Here is a 17,496-nt window from a genome sequence, read left to right as displayed (position 1 = left end):
CCTTCGCTGACGTCACCGCGCTCACCACATGATGAGCGCAATTACGTCAGCAAGGTCCTTTTGCAGGTACGTCAAGAAGAACAAAGAAGAGGATCCCGGCTGCGCGATCAAGTGGATGGGGTGAGTAATGTTTTTATTATTATTTTTAACCCTTAATTGACATTTCACTTTACATTCTGTATTAAAGAATATTATTTTCCATTATAACCATGTTATAATGGAAAATAATAAAATTTACAGAACATCTAAAAGGCCTCCTTCACACGGGCGGGGTGGGAAAAGGTGCGTTGCGGGAACGTGTGCGATTTTTCCGTGCGTGTGCAAAACATTGTAATGCGTTTTGCACTCGCGTGAGAAAAATCGGCATGTTTGGGATCGGTGTTCTGTAGATTGTATTATTTTCCCTTATAACATGGTTATAAGGGAAAATAATAGCATTCTGAATATAGAATGCATAGTACAATAGCGCTGGAGGGGTTAAAAAATAATAATGTAACTCTCCTTAATCCACTTGATCGCGCAGCCCGGCTTCTCTTCTGTCTTCTTTTTTGCTGTGTGCAGGAAAAGGACCTATGGTGACGTCACTCCGGTCATCACATGGTTCGTCACATGATCTTTTACCATGGTGATGGATCATGTGATGACCGGAGTGACGTCACCATAGGTCCTTTTCCTGCACACAGCAAATAAGAAGACAGAAGAGAAGCCGGGCTGCGCGATCAAGTGGATTAAGAAGAGTTAAATTATTATTTTTTAACCCCTCCAGCGCTATTGTACTATGCATTCTGTATTCAGAATGCTATTATTTTCCCTTATAACCATGTTATAAGGGAAAATAATAATGATCGGGTCCCCATCCCGATCGTCACCTAGCAACCGGGCGTGAAAATCGCACTGCATCCGCACTTGCTTGCGGATGCTTGCGATTTTCACGCAACCCTATTCATTTCTAAGGGGCCTGCGTTACGTGAAAAACGCACAAAGAGGAGCATGCTGCGATTTTCACGCAACGCACAAGTAATGCGTGAAAATCGCCGCTCGTGTGCACAGCCCCATAGAAAAGAATGGGTCATGATTCAGTGCGGGTGCAATGCATTCAACTCGCACATTGCACCCGCGCGGAATACTCGCCCGTGTGAATACTCGCCCACATTCACTTATTTCTCACACGCGTGCACAATGCATTGCATTTGCGCAGAAAAAACTGAACATCGGAACGCAATTGCAGACAAAACTGACTGCAATTGCGTGGCTACTTACGCGCAATGCACCCTGAACGCATCTGGTCCTCACCCGCGATGCCCGTGTAAAAGAGGCCGAAGAATCCCACCCACACGCGCTGACAGTGTACCACACTAATACTTGAGAAACTGTTAATTATTCTTTGTGGGCCGGTTAATCAGGGCACTGTCTTTTTTAGGAGTCCTGTCAGGATACACTGTTTTAAACTCAGAAATCCTGCCCCAAGTTATATAAACCTATATCTCTGAGGTCAGTTTCTCTCCATCATGTGCTGCTCTCAGGGCAGTACAGATCACCTGGCAAGCTACTTATACTGTAAAGAGGAGCCATACCTGTTGGTTGTTTGTGACTTGTCTCCTTTTGTCATGTAGTTCACTTGTCTCTGATGGCACTGCGGCTTGCCTGTGATTGTCTTTCAAGAGGCGGCTGGTTCATTACAAAGGTTTTCCGCTCTGCCGATTACCAGTCCTTACTCTGGATCCTGAAGAATTTTTTCAAGAAAGTGAGCTCAACAAAACCCCAAGCGTCTCGTAGTGAGAGTGCTGAGATCTTTGTTGTGTGTCAAGGTGAGTGGTGGAAAATGGCCTCTACATTAGGTGCGCGTTTGAGATTGTTCTTATGAATGAATTTCACTAACTCATCACCTGGTAAATCGTAGGGCACTGATTGATGGTTGTAAGGGCATAGTCATAGTGCCCCACATGACAGCTAAAGATGCCTTGATGCCAGCCTCAGTACTACCTCTCCCTCCCCTTAGGAGTTCTAACCATAAATGCTTCCTGTGAGAGCCCTGCAGTGCCCACAATGACTGCAACAGATGCCCAGACACATTACACAATGTGGGCTCTGTTCATATTAAATGCAGTGCTGTGTTGCATCCATATTCACAACAAATCTTAATTGGCCCCTTAGCCGGCTGTATCTATGCACCTGCCCCATGCTCCCTACCACTCTGTTCTGCCTCTCTTGACTGGACTTCTGGTCCCCCGTCTGCCAGCTTTCGCACAGACTGGGTCCCATGTGCTGCTGCAGCCAATGATTGCACTTGGAGACACGTCACCACTGATGCCAGTCATTGGCTGCAGCAGAGTACATGATCCCGTCCGTGTGGAAGTTGACAAACTGGGACTGGAAGTCCAGTGAAGGGAGCAGGAACCTGAGCGGCAGGGATCAGGGGAGTATGGATTTCTCTATAGGTACAACTTGCTGAGGAAGGGGGGAGGGGAGAGAAAGAAATAAAAACCCCGAACATCCCCTTTTAAAGATTCTGTTGACTTATTATGTGTTCCATTTCCATCAGGGTTCTGCTATTATTAGATAGATCTGAAGGCTGCTTTATTACTTTTGTGAAAAATTCCAGAACCCTGACTGAGGCTGTGACTAAAACTGAGAGATCAGTTCTCCGTTAATATTTACTATGGCTGGAGGTCTGGTTTGAGACTCCACTAATGATATATGTCCTAATAATTGGCTGTCTTATTATTCAGGATACCTGGCTCCTGATAAAATTGACAACAGATTCTTTGATCCTAAATATGCATTCAAGAATGTGGAAAGCCCTGTGCAAACAGTGTCTCAGCTTGTATCATATAAGAAGCCCAAGGTAAGTTCTTGACTGTCTGCCTTGTGCTTATATGTGATAAAGGAACCTGTCATCCACTTTATGCTGACCTCACTGAGGGCAGCATAAAATAGTGACAGAAATGCTGATGTCAGCGGTGTGTCACTCATGAGCTAAAAGTCAGTGGTTGCTGAGGACCAGCATCATAATCACTGCAGCTCAGGCCTTGAGAAGAGTCACATCTACCTGAGAGGAGTCCTGGTTATTCATAATCTCCTGCTTTCCTCGTCCATCTGCTGATGATTGGCAGTTCTCTCCTAGAGAGAAAGGGAGAAAACTAGGTAGAAACCTGTCAGTCATCAGCAGGTGGGCAGGAGAGCAGGACTTCATGAATAACCATGACTCTTCTCAGGTGGCCGTGACTCTTTCCCAGGCCCAGTCTGCAATGATTGGGATGTTGGTTCTCAGCAACCACTTACTTTTAACTTATAAATTACAGACCGCTGAAATCAACTCACCTTTCTCTACTTTATGCTGCCGTTAGTGTGGACAGTATAAAGGTGATGACAGGTTCCCTATAAGTCTGTATTACACCTTTTGTAGGCTTTCCCTGTGTTCTCAAGTGGCGTAATATAAAACTGGGTCTTGATGTGGTGAGTTCTTGGACTGATATCTGAGGCTTCCCATGTGTCTGGTTATCCTGTTTAGTATAGAGCAGGGGTGCACAACCTTTTCTGGTGGGGGCCACCTTGCCAGACTGAACCAATGACGAGGGCCCCAAAAATAAAATTTAGAGGTATTAAAAACTGAAATACTGTATTTATGGCATATTGAAAACACAGTATATGCCATTAATGTCTAGTTACAGGCCTCCCATCGAACGGGAGGATGCATGAAAGATACATTTGTGCAGCCACAAGACATAGACATACATGTTTGTTACCAGATGGTTGGGGGCCGCACGGAATGGTGTTCCGGGACGCAGGTTGTGCACCCCTGGTATAGAGTCTCCCGAGGGAAAAACATAATACTCGCGTAAAGAGGTGAATTGTTTGTGATAATCATTACGTCTATGGTCACCTCATCAGTGTGAGCTACAGATGAATTGGAACTAAGGCTGTATTTTGATCACTATCACTCTACTTTCCATAGGCAGAAGGATACGAGGAAGGACCTGTCTACCAACGAGTATCCTTGGTTGAATTTTTGAAAGCTCAAAATCCTGTGGACTTCCTTTCCAAGATCAGTGAGGTGTGAATAATAAATTGTAAGACATAATATCCTATGATATCCAACAATGGACCTTAGTGGATAGTGATGATCACATCATTGGTGTCCCATGAACACTTGTTGTGATGATACCTATTCAGCATTGGAAGTCATCTGCTGCCTTCCTCCAGGTCTGCCACCTATCAGTACTGCAGGAGGTGCTGTTTTGCCTAACTTTAGGGATACCACCTATTGGTAAAACAGGGGTCAAGAACTGTTAAGGGGAACAAGTCACCTGCACTATGCCCTGTCCAGAGGTCTGTCACTTCTTTGATGACTGTCGGTACTTTTAAGATACTGAAATGCCCTCATGGAGATGACCCTCGTGATCAAACATTTATCACTTTTCCTGTGGATAGGTGATGAGATGTTATGGTGGAGCAACCCATTTAAAGTTTGTGAGTTCCAGTAAGACCTAAACCATGACATCCCCCACTAGGAGGAGATTACTGTACACTGCACTGAACTCAATCATTACACAGTATGCAGGAAGCTATACGCTCCCTCTAGTAGGGGCTGCAGGAGAGAGCTGACTGATAGAGATATCTATCTATCTATCTATCTATCTCTATTATATATCTCCACTAAGGTTAATGTGAGTCCATGGCATTCAGCTGTCTCCGTCACCTTCATAGACTATAATAGAGACAGCCACTTCTCTTCTTCCTTCAATAGGGGTTTGTTATAGTGAATTTTTTTTCTTGATTTTATTAGATTGCCATAGATGACCAGAACTTAGAGAAACACTCTGCTACCACCAATGACATCAAAGAATGCTGCAAAGATATCAAAGTCTTGGGACGTAAAGAGCTGAGGTACTGTTTACCTGGTGGCCTTGTGTTACTGGTGATTATTGTGTTTTTCATGGCTTCTCAAGCAATGCTCTTGATCTTTCAGATCGCTCTTGAGCTGGAGATCCAAACTACGTAGATATGTTGCAAAAAAACTGAAAGGGGAATCCAAAGGATCAGTGGAAGGAATAAAGTAAGACATTCTTCTTCTCCCATTGTTTATTGTCACAGACTACTGCCTTCATCAGCACAGTATGTTGGACCTGAAAATGATGTGGTGCTGAAAGGTGGACATCGGGACAGGTTTACTAATCCTATAGCTGGCGTAAAATAAGCTGTCTAGACCTGCACCAGAATTATCACAGGGGCCCAGGCTGGATGATAGGTCTGGTGCTGGGATAGACTCTTTTATCTAACTCTATGCAGACTGTTGGTTGGCTTACTTTGCAACAGAATTTTACTGCAGAATTGTGGCCCACTTTTAGCACAAAATGTTGTAACTTAGACCATGCCCCTTTCTAAACCTAAAGTTACCAAATTGTGCCACATTTTACACCAACATCTAGGTGCACTCAAATTAGTAAATGTGGCCCACTAAATTGAAGCATCTTCAAACATCAGAAGGTTGTGGGCCCGTGAGTTTCTACTAGCTATTCATCGTGTCAACAGTTTTTGCGTCTCTGTTGACAGATCTCCCAGTGAAATTAATCAGACTGTGTGTTGCAGTCCTGTCGTTGAGGGTCACCCTCAAGGACCACAACTGACAGTCTCTTCTGGCTTCTATACTAGAAGATGTTTCAAGTATTCAGTCTGATGCATGTGTATGAATTATTTCCAGTCTCAGTTCTGATGAGGAAGCCGAGGGCTCTGCTGATGAACAGAAAGCGGAGGAGGAGGAGGAGGAGGATGAGAATGAGAAACTTGAACAGAAGTTAGCAGAACTAAAGGCTGAAGAGCTGGCAGCATTAAAAAGGTCAGTAGTGTTTCTTTATTTCAGGGTATCAATAAGGAGACTTTCTGTCTGTCTTGGGGGTATGTTGACATTGTGCTTCTCTCTTAAATTCAAGATATGCATTGGGTAGCCTTCAGTGTATATGAAGGGTGTGTTCATAGGGCTCACTGGACAGATGCCAAAAGAGTCCTTTTATCCATCTGGCTGGGATAGATGGGTTGTGGGTATAATTAAAATGGGAGCCTATGTGCAGCATATGACTCTGTATCTCTGTACAGTGGCCTACATCAGAGCCTTCTGTATACTTCTGATAGGAGGCTGAAATGCGTTATGACCAAAACCTTAAAATACTATCCTTGACGTTTTAGGAAGAAAAAACAGTTACTTAAAGTCCAGCGCCAGCAGAGGTTAAGAATGGAACTAAAGATGGATCTCCCGGGGATTTCTATTGCTGATGATGGAGATACCGGCATGTTTTCCCTCAAGACGATAGGCAAGAATGAAGTAAGCAACTGCACAAAAAAGAGCTAAGTGGCCACATGTTCAAGAGGATGTTCACCTGGGGATGCATGTTTGTCCACATTTCCCTTGGAAGTCAGTGGATTGCCATTTAATACATGATTGATCCATGATCTTAGAACGTAGGTCACATTATTTCTGGAAACCATGGCATTTCCATCACATTTCTTGCTGCAGAGTTGTCCACCATTTAGGGACCCCATCTATTAGCCAGAGTTTTCTGTGAGACATACAGTAGCTAATAAAGTAAGTATACGTTTTTGAATCTCAGGCTGATAGACAGTCATACCACCGTTCACTTAATGGACAGCGTGTTGCTTCCTCCAATACATACAAAGTGTTTCACGTGCGTGTTAGCAACCTGCTGTGGCACAGCTGCAGATTCACTCCCTTTAATGCCCCATAGAAGTTACAAAGATTCTGCTCCAGAGCTAGCATGCACAGGATTTCTCGTGCTTTTTTCCATTGGGGGACACAGACCATGGGTATAGCTTAGAGGTATTAGTAGGAGGGACACTATGCAAATGAAAGAGCTCCTCCTCCTCGGGCTATACCCCCAGACTCCACCAGGAGGAACTCAGTCTTTGCTTAGTGTCTGGTGAAGGAGGTTGACACTCTCTGATTCTACTCCTTTTTGTTATTTTTATTCTAGATGGGGACACAGGTCGGCATGGCGCCTTCCTGGTCCCCCGTGGAGTGCCCGCCGCCGTCTTTGGGACGTTGCCTGGCTGCCTCCATTTCCCCCCAAGAAGATAAGTGGATCCGGGCTCGACCTGTTAGCTCCGGCATCCCACCAGCTGCTGGGACGCCTGCTGCCTACCCTCCTCCAGAGCACTGTTCTCCTGGATTGGAGTCAGAAGTCTGAAGAGGCGCATCCCTGCTGGTCTGGACATCGAGGGAGCATGCTGAGCAGATAAGTGTTGCACAATCCCTCCCCCTCCCTCTGTGTCTATTTGTCTGTGGCTGCCTGGGTGAGCTTGAAGAAGGATCCTGATGGGGCACTTTCTTCATTTTGGCACTGGAGTACTGGCATCTCTTCCCCCTTAAACTGTGGGCTTCAGCGCTTCTCTCGTCGGGCCTTGGCTGCTGCGCTCCCTCAGCGCCCGCCGGCAGGCCGCTCCTCCACGTGGTGCGCTTATTTTCGCGCATATTTTCGCGCGCGCGCTTATTTTTCGTGCGCGCGCTTATTTTCGCGCGCTTTTTTCGCGCCATAATGACGCGTTAGGGGAGGCGGAGCCTCGGCATGCCGCTCTGACTCTCCTTACACCGGAGACTCTGTTTGCTCATGGCCGTGCAGCTCCTCATCACTCTACTCCGTTTTGTGCCAGGCAAGCTGGTAGCTCAGTGGTACTGCTGCTGTTGCCCCATGTCCAGGCTTTCTGAGTTCAAAGCCCCTTTCAGCCTTCAAAAATTGTTTATATTATTCTAGATGGGGACACAGGTCGGCATGGCGCCTTCCTGGTCCCCCGTGGAATGCCCGCTGCCGTCCTTGGACGCTGCCTGGCTGCCTCCATTGCCCCCCAAAGAAGACAAGTGGATCCGGGCTCGACCTGCAGCTCCGGTATCCCACCAGCTACTGGGTCTCCTGCTGCCACCCTCCACCAGAACACTGCACTCCTGGACAAGGAGTCAGAAGCCTGATGAGGTGCATCCCTGCTGGTCCTGGAGTCGAGGGAGAAGTTCTGCAGGAGCAGATAAGTATTGCCTGCATCCCTGCCTTACCCCCCTCCTCCACCCCTCCTCCACGTCCCTGGGGGCCTGCGGTCCCCGCTTGGGCATCTGCCATGTCCAGCGCGGCCGCTAAATTGGTCTTAGTCACCAAGGCAACCATGTCCTTTAATCCTGTGGCGCTAACGACTCCATCTCTCTCAGTGGTCCCCACAGTGGGTGACTGACTACGAAGAGGCAGCGTGAGCGGCAGCATCCCACCTCGGATGTCTCTGTCTCTCCACCCCCCTCACCTCGCCGGTGGCGCTTGCGGACTGCTCTTCCCCCTCCCTAGGGAGAGTACTCCGAAGGAGAATTATCCGGCTCGGACGAGCCACGTCCTTTTTGGACTATAGGGCATTTTCAAATCCTGTGACGCCAACCACCTCTCTAAGTGGTTTTCCACAGAAGAAGCCCGAATACTAACAGGGAGCGTGAGCAGCAGCATCCCTCCTCGGATGGCTCTGGCTCTCCCCCCCCCCCCCCCCCCCCCCTCGTCTAGAGGCGCGTTCGGGCGACTCTCCCCTCCCTTAGGGAGCGCAAGTCTGAAGGAGAATTTCCGGCTCTGATTAGGTCATGGAGCGGGACCCCTCGCCTAAGCTCTCCACCAGGGTGGCTGACTTAGTGGTGACTGTCCGAGACACCTTTATTCTCCAAGGGGATTCTCCTCCTTCCACTGGTCAGGAGTTCCCCCTTTTTCCGTCCAGGCAGTCGGAGACTACCATGTTCCCGGTCCATGAGGGATTTTTCCGCGGTCATGTCCAGGGCCTGGGGTGGTCTTAATAAGGTTCTCGACCACCCAGCGCATGAATATACTTTCCTTTCCCTGCTGACGGCGAGGAGAGGTGTCTCCTCCCCCTAAGGTGGATCCTCCGGTGGCCGGATTAGCCAATTATGTGGCCCTTCCTGTCTTAGTCAGTTCCTCTTTCCAGGATGCTGTAGACAGACGCATAGACTCTCTTCCAGGTCCTTTTTTCGCTGGCAGCGCGTCCCTGTGACCTACCTTTCACTCAGCAGGGGTAGCCAGTGCTCTCTCGGTGTGGTTACAACACCACCACCAGGAACTGGCGGTACGAGATGCGGCTACTAACACACTGGAGTTGGTTCTCCAGATGTCTCAGGCTTCTAACATTCTTTGCGAAGCTTCTAGGGACATTGTTTCCCTCTTTGCCCGCAGGTTGGCCATCTCTGTCACTCAGCGCGAAGAGATCTGATTGAAGGTGTGGGACGCTGACGCCTCCACCAAGCGTTCCCTTGCTAATCTCCCCTTTGGGGTTTCCAGGCCTTGTGGGGATCAGTTGGACGAGTTCGTCTCTGCATGCCTTTTGCCGTTTCTCATCTGGTAGGCCGTCGCCTGCTTCCTCCGCCGGGGGTCTCAGGTCGCCCGCAAAGAGGCCTTCCTTTGCACCAGCCTTCCCGGCACTAGAGGGCCCAGTCAGCCCGCCCTGCTGCTCCTAGGCCTATCACATGTCCCGATTGCGGAATCCCACCATCGATTCCTGCGCTTCGCCATTATGGGTCGACACTGTCAGTTTGTCGCCCTTCCTTCGGGTTGGCGACCACCCCGCGGGTCCTTGCCACGGTCCTGGACCGCTCATGGCGCTTCTTCGAACCAGGGGCATTCCTTTGCTGCCCTGTCGGGACGATATCCGGATAGAGGCCCCCCTCTCTACCGCAGACCACGGACAGCGTCCGGATCACTGTTCAGACCCTGGAACGGTTCGGCTGCCTGGTAACTTTCCCAAACTCCTGCCTCTTCCCGTCCCAGAGGCTCTCCTTCCGGAGGGTGATTTTGGACACCTCGGCTGCCAAAGTATTCTACCAGCCTTCAAGTCCTCCCAGGTCCAGGGGGCAGTGTCGCATCTGCTGCGCTCCCCGTGCCTCTCCATTCGGGAATACTTGCAGGTCCTGGGTCTTATGGTAGCCTCTTTCGAGGCCTTTCCATATGCCCAGTTTCACACTCGCCTGGCGCAACAGGAGATCCTTTACCTTTCAGCGGGTTCGGGCAGTTCTCCCTTGGTGGCTGTTCCCAAAGAACCTGAGGTCGGGGAGTTCCTTTCTCGCATTCTCCTGGACGATCGCCGCCACCGATGCCAGCATCCTGGGTTGGGGGGGCGTTTTCCAGTCTCGCACGGTTCAAGGAATTTGGCCGGCGGCAGAGTCTCGCCTTCCAATCAACTTTCTGGAATTGAGGGCGATTTTTTCCGCTCTCTCTCTCCTATTGGACCTCTCTCCTTGCGGGCCTCCCAGTGCGGGTTCAAACGGGCAATGCCGCGGCCGTGGCCTATATCGACCATCAGGACGGGACCCGCAGCCGGATGGTGATGCAGGAGGTGAAGTGAATTCTGACATGGGCGGAGACTCACGTTCCGGTGTTGTCAGCAGTTTGCATTCCAGGAATGGACAACTGGACAGCGGACTTTCTAAGCCACAACACGGTGGATCCAAGCGAGTGGTCTCTGCATCCAGAAGGGTTCGAAGAAATCTGCCACAGATGGGACCGTCCGGATGTGGACTTAATGGCGTCCGGGTTCAACAACAAGATCCCAGTGGTCCTGGCTCGCGCCCGTGATCCGGAGGCGTACGGATGGATGCGCAGGTGTCTCCGTGGCAGGACTTCAGCCTCCTCTGTTTTCCTCTCCTGCCAAAGGGTCTACGCCAGTTCGAGGCGGAAGGGACTCCGACCGTTCTCATCACCCCAGAGTGGCCTCGCCGCGCGTGGTTTTTCGGACGTGGCTCGGTTGCTGGCGGACGCCCCATGGCCTCTTCCCGACGGACAGGACTTACTGTCTCAGGGCCCGTTCTTCCGCCGGAATTTGCGGTCTCTTCGTTTACCGGCGTGACTGTTGAAACCGCCATCCTGATAAAGATGGGGTTCTCGGATTCAGTGGTTAGGACCATGATCAGTCCGGGGAAGTCTTCTTCCTCCCGGATTTACTATCGTACCTGGATGGCCTTCCTATCCTTTTTTGAGGGTTCGGGGTTCCCCCCCCTTCGGTTTTCCATCTTGATGGTACTGTCTTTTTTTCAGTCTGGGCTTGTGCAGGGACTGTCGCTTAGTTCCCTGTAAGGTCAGGTTTCGGCGCGGGCCGTCAGAGGTCCCTTGCTCTTAAGGGTCCGGTGGTGACCTTTCTTCGGGGGTGGCGCATTCGGTTCCCCGTATGTTCCCCCTTTGTCTCCTTGGGATCTCAATTTGGTTCTGCGCGCTCTGCAGTCGGCTCCCTTCGAGCCTTTGAGGAGGGTCTCTCTGACTGTTCTCATCTGGACTTCCTTGTGACCATAGCTTCTGATACAGCTACATAGCGTAGTGATTAAAGTTCTGGGCTATTATGCAGTGGCTGTGAGTTCACGTCCCATCACGAGCTTTTAGGTCAGACTGGTGTCGAAGCTGGCCGCTCTTTCCTGTCAGGAGCCTTAATGGTTTTCCTCCAGGATTAAGTTGTGCTCCGTCCAGTCCCCTTCTTTTTGCCCAGGGTGGTCTCTCCCTTCCGCCTTGATGAGGATCTTGTCCTGCCTTCCTTTTGTCCTTCTCCGGCTAACCCCAAGGAACGCACTCTGCATTCCCTGGATGTTGTACGGGTCCTGAAGGTGTGTCTCGCGGCTACTGCTTCCGTCCGCCGTTCTTGGCGCTCTGGATCTGCTTGGCTATTTCCGCGGCTTGTCACGCTTGTGGTGGAGTTCCCCCGGCTAGAATTGCCGCTCACTCCATTGGGGCGGAGGGGGCTTCCTGGGCAAGACGCAGTCGTGCCTCTGCGTCTCAGCTGTGTACGGCGGCCACCTGGTCGTCCTTGCATACCTTTGCAAATTTTTGTCAGTTGCATTCACTGGCTTCGGCTGATGCGGCTTTGGCCGCAGGGTTTTGCAGGCTGTGGTTCCTGTTTGACCGTTGGGGCGTTCCTCCTGGCGGTGCTGATATTTTTTCCCACCCCATGGACTGCTTTTGGACGTCCCATGGTCTGTGTCCCCCAATGGAAAAAAGCACGAGAAAAGGAGATTTTTGTGAAACTCACCTGTAAAATCTTTTTCTCGTCTTTTCCATTGGGGGACACAGCTCCCACCCATTATTCCTGTTGCAGGAGGGGTCTTTAGTTCAGTTTTTCTGTTTCTGGTTGGACCTTATGGCTTGGTCCGATGGTTTCCATGATTTTTTCTTGCTCCTTCTCCTACTGCTTGTGCAACGCCTGAGTTCCTCCTGGTGGAGTCTGGGGGTATAGCCCGAGGAGGAGGAGCTCTTTCATTTGCATAGTGTCCCTCCTACTAATACCTCTAAGCTATACCCATGGTCTGTGTCCCCCAATGGAAAAGACGAGAAAAAGATTTTACAGGTGAGTTTCACAAAAATCTCCTTTTCATTAGCGACTTCAGGGATCCCGACAAAGCTGGACAGGTCAAACAAGAGGCCTGATCCTAGTGATATACTGCCTTTCATTAGCATACAGGGCACACCATTTTGGAGACAGAATTCTCTAATATGTGGCTGTGTTTGGAATTCGGAAAGACATGAGTCTTAAAGGGAGTCTGTCGGCTCCAAAACACCCCACAAACTAGAGTAAGCAGTGTATGTTGTAGGTGATGCTGCGTCCGATTATTTTTATCTTCATGCTCGGTTGCATTCCAACTCTGTGCTCCCACAAACCAGCAGTAAAATGCATTGAGAGGCCTCCTCTTAGAGTCCTCTCCATTATGTGCGTGAGCACAGGAGTCCTCTCTGTTCATTTCACTGCTGGTTCATGGGAGCACAGCTTCAGAATGTGAGTATGAAGATAAAAATTACATAACTGAACTCTGCATCACTTACACTATACACGGCTTAGTGTACTTTTACACTAGCGGCACAGGATTACGGCAGGCAGTTCAGTCGCCGTAACTGCCTGCCGGATCTGGCAAAACATATGCAAACTGATGGCATTTGTCAAACTGATCGGATGCGGATCCGTCTGACAAATGCATTGAAATCCCGGATCTGTCTCTCCGGTGTCATCCGGAAAAACAGATCCGGTATAAAAAAAAATTGCATCCATTTTGCCGTAAGACTTAATGACTGATCTGGCACTATTACACGTAAATGTAAATTAATGCCGGATCCGGCATTCCGGCAAGTGTTCAGTCTTTTTGGCCGCAGAGAAAACTGCAGCATGCTGCAGTCCTGAAATGGCAAGAAGACTGAACTGAAGACATCCTGATGCATCCTGAACGGATTGCTGTCCATTCAGAATGCATTAGGATAAAACTAATGCTCGTCGGAGTTGACAAATTCTGTATATTTTAAGGTGGACATTCCAGGCATATGATCTTGATCTCATCACTCAGACTGTCAATGTGATTCTTCTTGGAATGGATATATATATATATATATATATATTAGCTTAGTGTCCATGAAGACAATTGCCCCTAAAATCCTTGGCGATGCTCCTCCCCAAAACTTCCTTTATGACTATGACTATGGCTTACTGTGTTTTTGTTCTCTTAGCTATTACAGACCCTTTCACGTGGAGACATGGCTGCAGCAGACGCACTGGTGTCATATAGTGACCCTAATGATGGAGATATATGTCTCTCAGACCTTGAGGATGTGGAGGATGATGAAATATCACTAGCCAGTGACCTGGATGAGGAAGACCTGTCTGATGTGAGAAAGCGAGAAAAAAAGTTACCACAAACAAGGTACAGTAACTATCTTAATATCATACTTTTTAAACTTTGTTTTTGTACTGGTTTTTTACCTCCAATTTCCTTGTCTCCAGGAAGCCAGTTTCAGTTGCAGAGGCACCAGAGGATGAGGACAAGACAAACCCCCTGTTACTATCCCTGGAAGAAAAATCAGACCGTGAAGAAAGAGATAAAAACCTGTGGTTTGGAAAGGTTGGTCAATTTGGATTGTGCGGTTCTTCTTAGGCCGCTTTCAGACGAGAAAGTGTCACGCTGCTGACTCACAGCGCAGCTCCTGTCCTGAACTTCCAGCACTGATGGGTCGTACAGCATTATATTGATTTATGATGCTATGTAACCCTTAGAGGTCTGGAATGTATTAGATAACACTGACATAATGCTGTCACTGTTATCCCAACCATCCCTATCCAGCTCCAACAGGCACTCATCAGCATGAAGGGACACTCCCACCCAAATGGTGCAGACTGCTTCTTTTTCAGGATGTATGGCGGTCCCGCATAGACGACACCTGGGTTCTCAAGATTTTAATAACCGGTTTCAAGATAGAATTCTCCTCAATTCCTTTAGATTGTTTCTTTCTATCCAAGCCCCATGTGCAGGGTTCTACCTTCTTTCAGGCATGGCACTCTCCTCCAGGGGCTCATCCATCTCTGTCTCGCTGACGGCATGATACAAGGGTTTTCTCCAGTTGTGTAACGAGGCTACGTGGTCTTACCGGGTGCATACCTTCATCCACGGATGCTTTCCTGTGCTCTAGGCATCCGTTAGCTTGGCTCCTCCCTTTGTCCATCAATGACGCGAGTGAGAAAAGGAGATTTTTTTGTTTTGTTGTTTTTTGTACTTGCCTATAAAATCTCTTTCTCACTCAGTTCAATGGGGGACACAGAAGTTTGCTTGCATTGTTTGTTCTCTATTGGGTCTTTCACGGTTTGCTGAGCAGCCCACCAGTTTCTAGGTTCCAAATCATCTCCGGTTTCTTTCTATTTGGCCTGTCTTTACTGCTCGTGTTGCTGGTGTTCATACTGGTTAGCTCTCTGCTGGCAGGAGGAGCTAAAACTTTTCTGTTTTGGTTTCGCCCTACTGGCAGGGCACTGACTACTGTGGAACTACTGTGTTCTACGTTAATTGTAGAAATAGCTGTTCTATAAAAAGTTCAATTTTCAGTTTTTTATATTGTTAAGGACCTCTTAAAGGGGTTGTCCGCTTTTTACTATAGATGACCTATCCTCAGGAGGCACCCCCACCAATCAGCTGTTTGAAAAGACAGCGCTCCTACAAGCGCTGCCTTCTCTGCTCTGTTTACCTCAGCAATTGCAGTGGTGAGGAGTGTAATTACAAGTATGGCGTCCCCATTCACTTCTATGGGACGGATCTGTCTGTTCAAGCGAGTAGGACAGGTCTATCCCATAGAAGTGAATGGGGACGTCTTGGTTGTAATTACACTGATTGCAACTACTGCGGCAATCAGGTAAACCGAGCAGGGAAGGCAGCGCTCGTATGAGTAGTCAATATTGAGGATAGGTCATCAGTAGTAAGAATCGACAACCCTTTAAGTCAAGGTCAAGTCAACTTTGCTGTTACAAAAATGGTTAGGAATTGTATGGGACCAGACAGAGAGAGGTCTCTTGCCTGTAGACGTTCTGGTATTGCAGCCCACTCACTTAATGGAGCTGAGCTTTCATGCCAGCCTATTGACAAGAGTGGCACAGTTTTTGGGGAAAAGGACCTAGCCTTTATTTCTCTGATCTTTTAACCCTTTCAGGTTTTGCTCTTTCGGCTTAATTTGTCAAGAGTCAAGAACAATCACTTTGCTGTTTTCATGTTTCTAGAGCAGTGTTAAGAAAGCTCAGGGTGATGGGTTTTTATGGGCAACAAGGAAAGATGAGGCAATTCTATAATTTCAGTCCCTGAACGTGGAGGTAAAGGAGCAGTGTAGCCTTACTTCATGCACATGGGGGCAGTGTGTGACTGTGCACGTAATGAGATGCTTCACTAAAATCGTGGCCTGTTCCTAACTACTTGTGGATTATGTTTTTAGGGCATTTTTTCATCTGTTCTACATTCCGATGCAGATGAGGAGATTGAAATCAAGCAGACAAAGATTTTACAGGAGACTGATAGTGGTAAGTGGACCAGCCCGCTTATAGAAGTGCAGAAACATAGGTCTGTGCACGTTTCTCACAACTGGAGATACACACAGGCAATAGCTGCTTACAGAGAACACTAGATTGCATTCTCCTGCACCGTATGGAAGTCTTCCTGCTCTAATGATAATCCAGAGATGAAAGTTTTGATACCATGCTGTCATTTTCTAGGAACAAAAACAAAGGGGAAGAAAGAACCTAAGAAAAAACACAAAAATACAGAAGACACCTCCTCAGGCATAAGCAATAAAGTGGCAGATCCTGAACCACCGGCTGAGGTGACTAAGCAGGATGGAAGAGCAGAAGATGGAAGTGACTCAGACAGTGACAGTAGTGATGATGAGAGGTGAGGTTACACTGGATGACTGTATGTAACAGCCATATGTTGTATGGGAATAACGGAGTATGGGTTCCTCCACAATCCTAGGGATATTCAATCTATGAAGAAGAAGTTTGGAAAAAGAACAGTTGAAGAGAAAGACGATTTTGAAGTGGTTCCTGTAGAACGACCAGGTTGGTATGGCATGAGTAAGGCCACTGTAAGGTTGAGCACAATTGTATGTGTCTGTGTGTGTACATATGTTACATGCGTCTAGTTGTATACCACTGAGACCAATAATCAGCTGCAGCCATGACATGGGGTTTACAGCTATGTCACCACAGACAAGTAGAAACAGGCCAGAGGTGGCAGCACTGAATGGAGGAGTATTTAAACATTCTTTCATTATTTTAGAACATCTATCCTCTTCTGCTTGGGCAAATTTTTGAAGACGTCTAAAATGTAGCATGCTGGAAATGTAAAATCTGCACTTTAGACCTTAATACTGTGGGGAGCCATTGGCCCTGCAACAATATTCTGTTGCACATTTGAATGTGCAACAGTCATGATGTTCTTCAGCCTCGCCAAAAAATCCACGTTTTGGCCTGGCATTGCCCCTGCCAAGTTGTTTAGTCAGACCTTTCCAGGAAGAATAACAGTGGAATAGCATATGTTCCCAACAGACTTAAAGTATATTATGGAATCACTCCTGGGGTTTCTATATTACAGATTGTAGGTTTACTTATGGTTATGGGCATTTTTCCAGGCATCTTTTTCTCTCCATGCAGTGAAACGTTCCCGAGTCTTGGATCCAGAAGGCCTCGCTCTTGGAACAGTCATTGCCACGTCAAAAAAAGCTACCAGAGATCTGATTGACAACTCTTTTAACAGGTGGGTCCTTTTTCTGACAGAACTGTTTGAATCCTAATATATGGCCAAGCTTTGCAATTTCTTTCTCTGTCTCCATATAGGCGAGCATTCAATGATACTGAAGACGACCTCCCAGATTGGTTTGTCTCTGAAGAAAAGAAACATCGAGATGTTCAGATTCCTGTGAGCCGAGAAACGATGGATGAGTATCGTAGAAGACAGAGAGAACTTAATGCTCGGCCAATCAAGAAGGTTGCAGAAGCGAAGGCTAGAAAACGAAGACGGGTGAGGCTTGGCATAGGTCCTTAGTGCATTGTATCCCCCTGTTTTTAGTTTTAAAGGGGCTGTCTACAATTACAAAAAGGTCCTCTTGTCCATGGTACTGTAGTTAAATCCCTTGTAAATATCTCTGAGCTGTAATACCAGGCACAGCCCTTTGACAAGAGTGGTGC

The 17,496-nt window shown here is 48.0% G+C and overlaps 1 protein-coding gene across 1 annotated transcript in view; it reads left to right on the top strand.

The window, feature by feature from the left end:
• Window positions 1-17,496, top strand: part of FTSJ3 (FtsJ RNA 2'-O-methyltransferase 3) — a 31,456-nt gene that overhangs the window by 11,747 nt on the left and 2,213 nt on the right. The window contains exons 7-20 of the mRNA XM_044298351.1: window positions 1,614-1,808; window positions 2,730-2,845; window positions 3,956-4,054; window positions 4,787-4,887; window positions 4,970-5,056; window positions 5,702-5,836; window positions 6,184-6,319; window positions 13,512-13,705; window positions 13,786-13,903; window positions 15,750-15,834; window positions 16,027-16,201; window positions 16,283-16,368; window positions 16,963-17,065; window positions 17,146-17,329. Of these exons, the coding sequence (XP_044154286.1) occupies window positions 1,614-1,808; window positions 2,730-2,845; window positions 3,956-4,054; window positions 4,787-4,887; window positions 4,970-5,056; window positions 5,702-5,836; window positions 6,184-6,319; window positions 13,512-13,705; window positions 13,786-13,903; window positions 15,750-15,834; window positions 16,027-16,201; window positions 16,283-16,368; window positions 16,963-17,065; window positions 17,146-17,329 (1,814 nt within the window). The remainder of the gene's footprint in view (window positions 1-1,613; window positions 1,809-2,729; window positions 2,846-3,955; window positions 4,055-4,786; window positions 4,888-4,969; window positions 5,057-5,701; window positions 5,837-6,183; window positions 6,320-13,511; window positions 13,706-13,785; window positions 13,904-15,749; window positions 15,835-16,026; window positions 16,202-16,282; window positions 16,369-16,962; window positions 17,066-17,145; window positions 17,330-17,496) is intronic.

This window comes from Bufo gargarizans, chromosome 6, assembly GCF_014858855.1.
Source record: "Bufo gargarizans isolate SCDJY-AF-19 chromosome 6, ASM1485885v1, whole genome shotgun sequence".
NCBI classification, from domain to species: domain Eukaryota; kingdom Metazoa; phylum Chordata; class Amphibia; order Anura; family Bufonidae; genus Bufo; species Bufo gargarizans.
The sequence above is the reverse complement of the archived record's forward strand: the minus strand, read 5'-3'. Positions and strand labels throughout refer to the sequence as shown.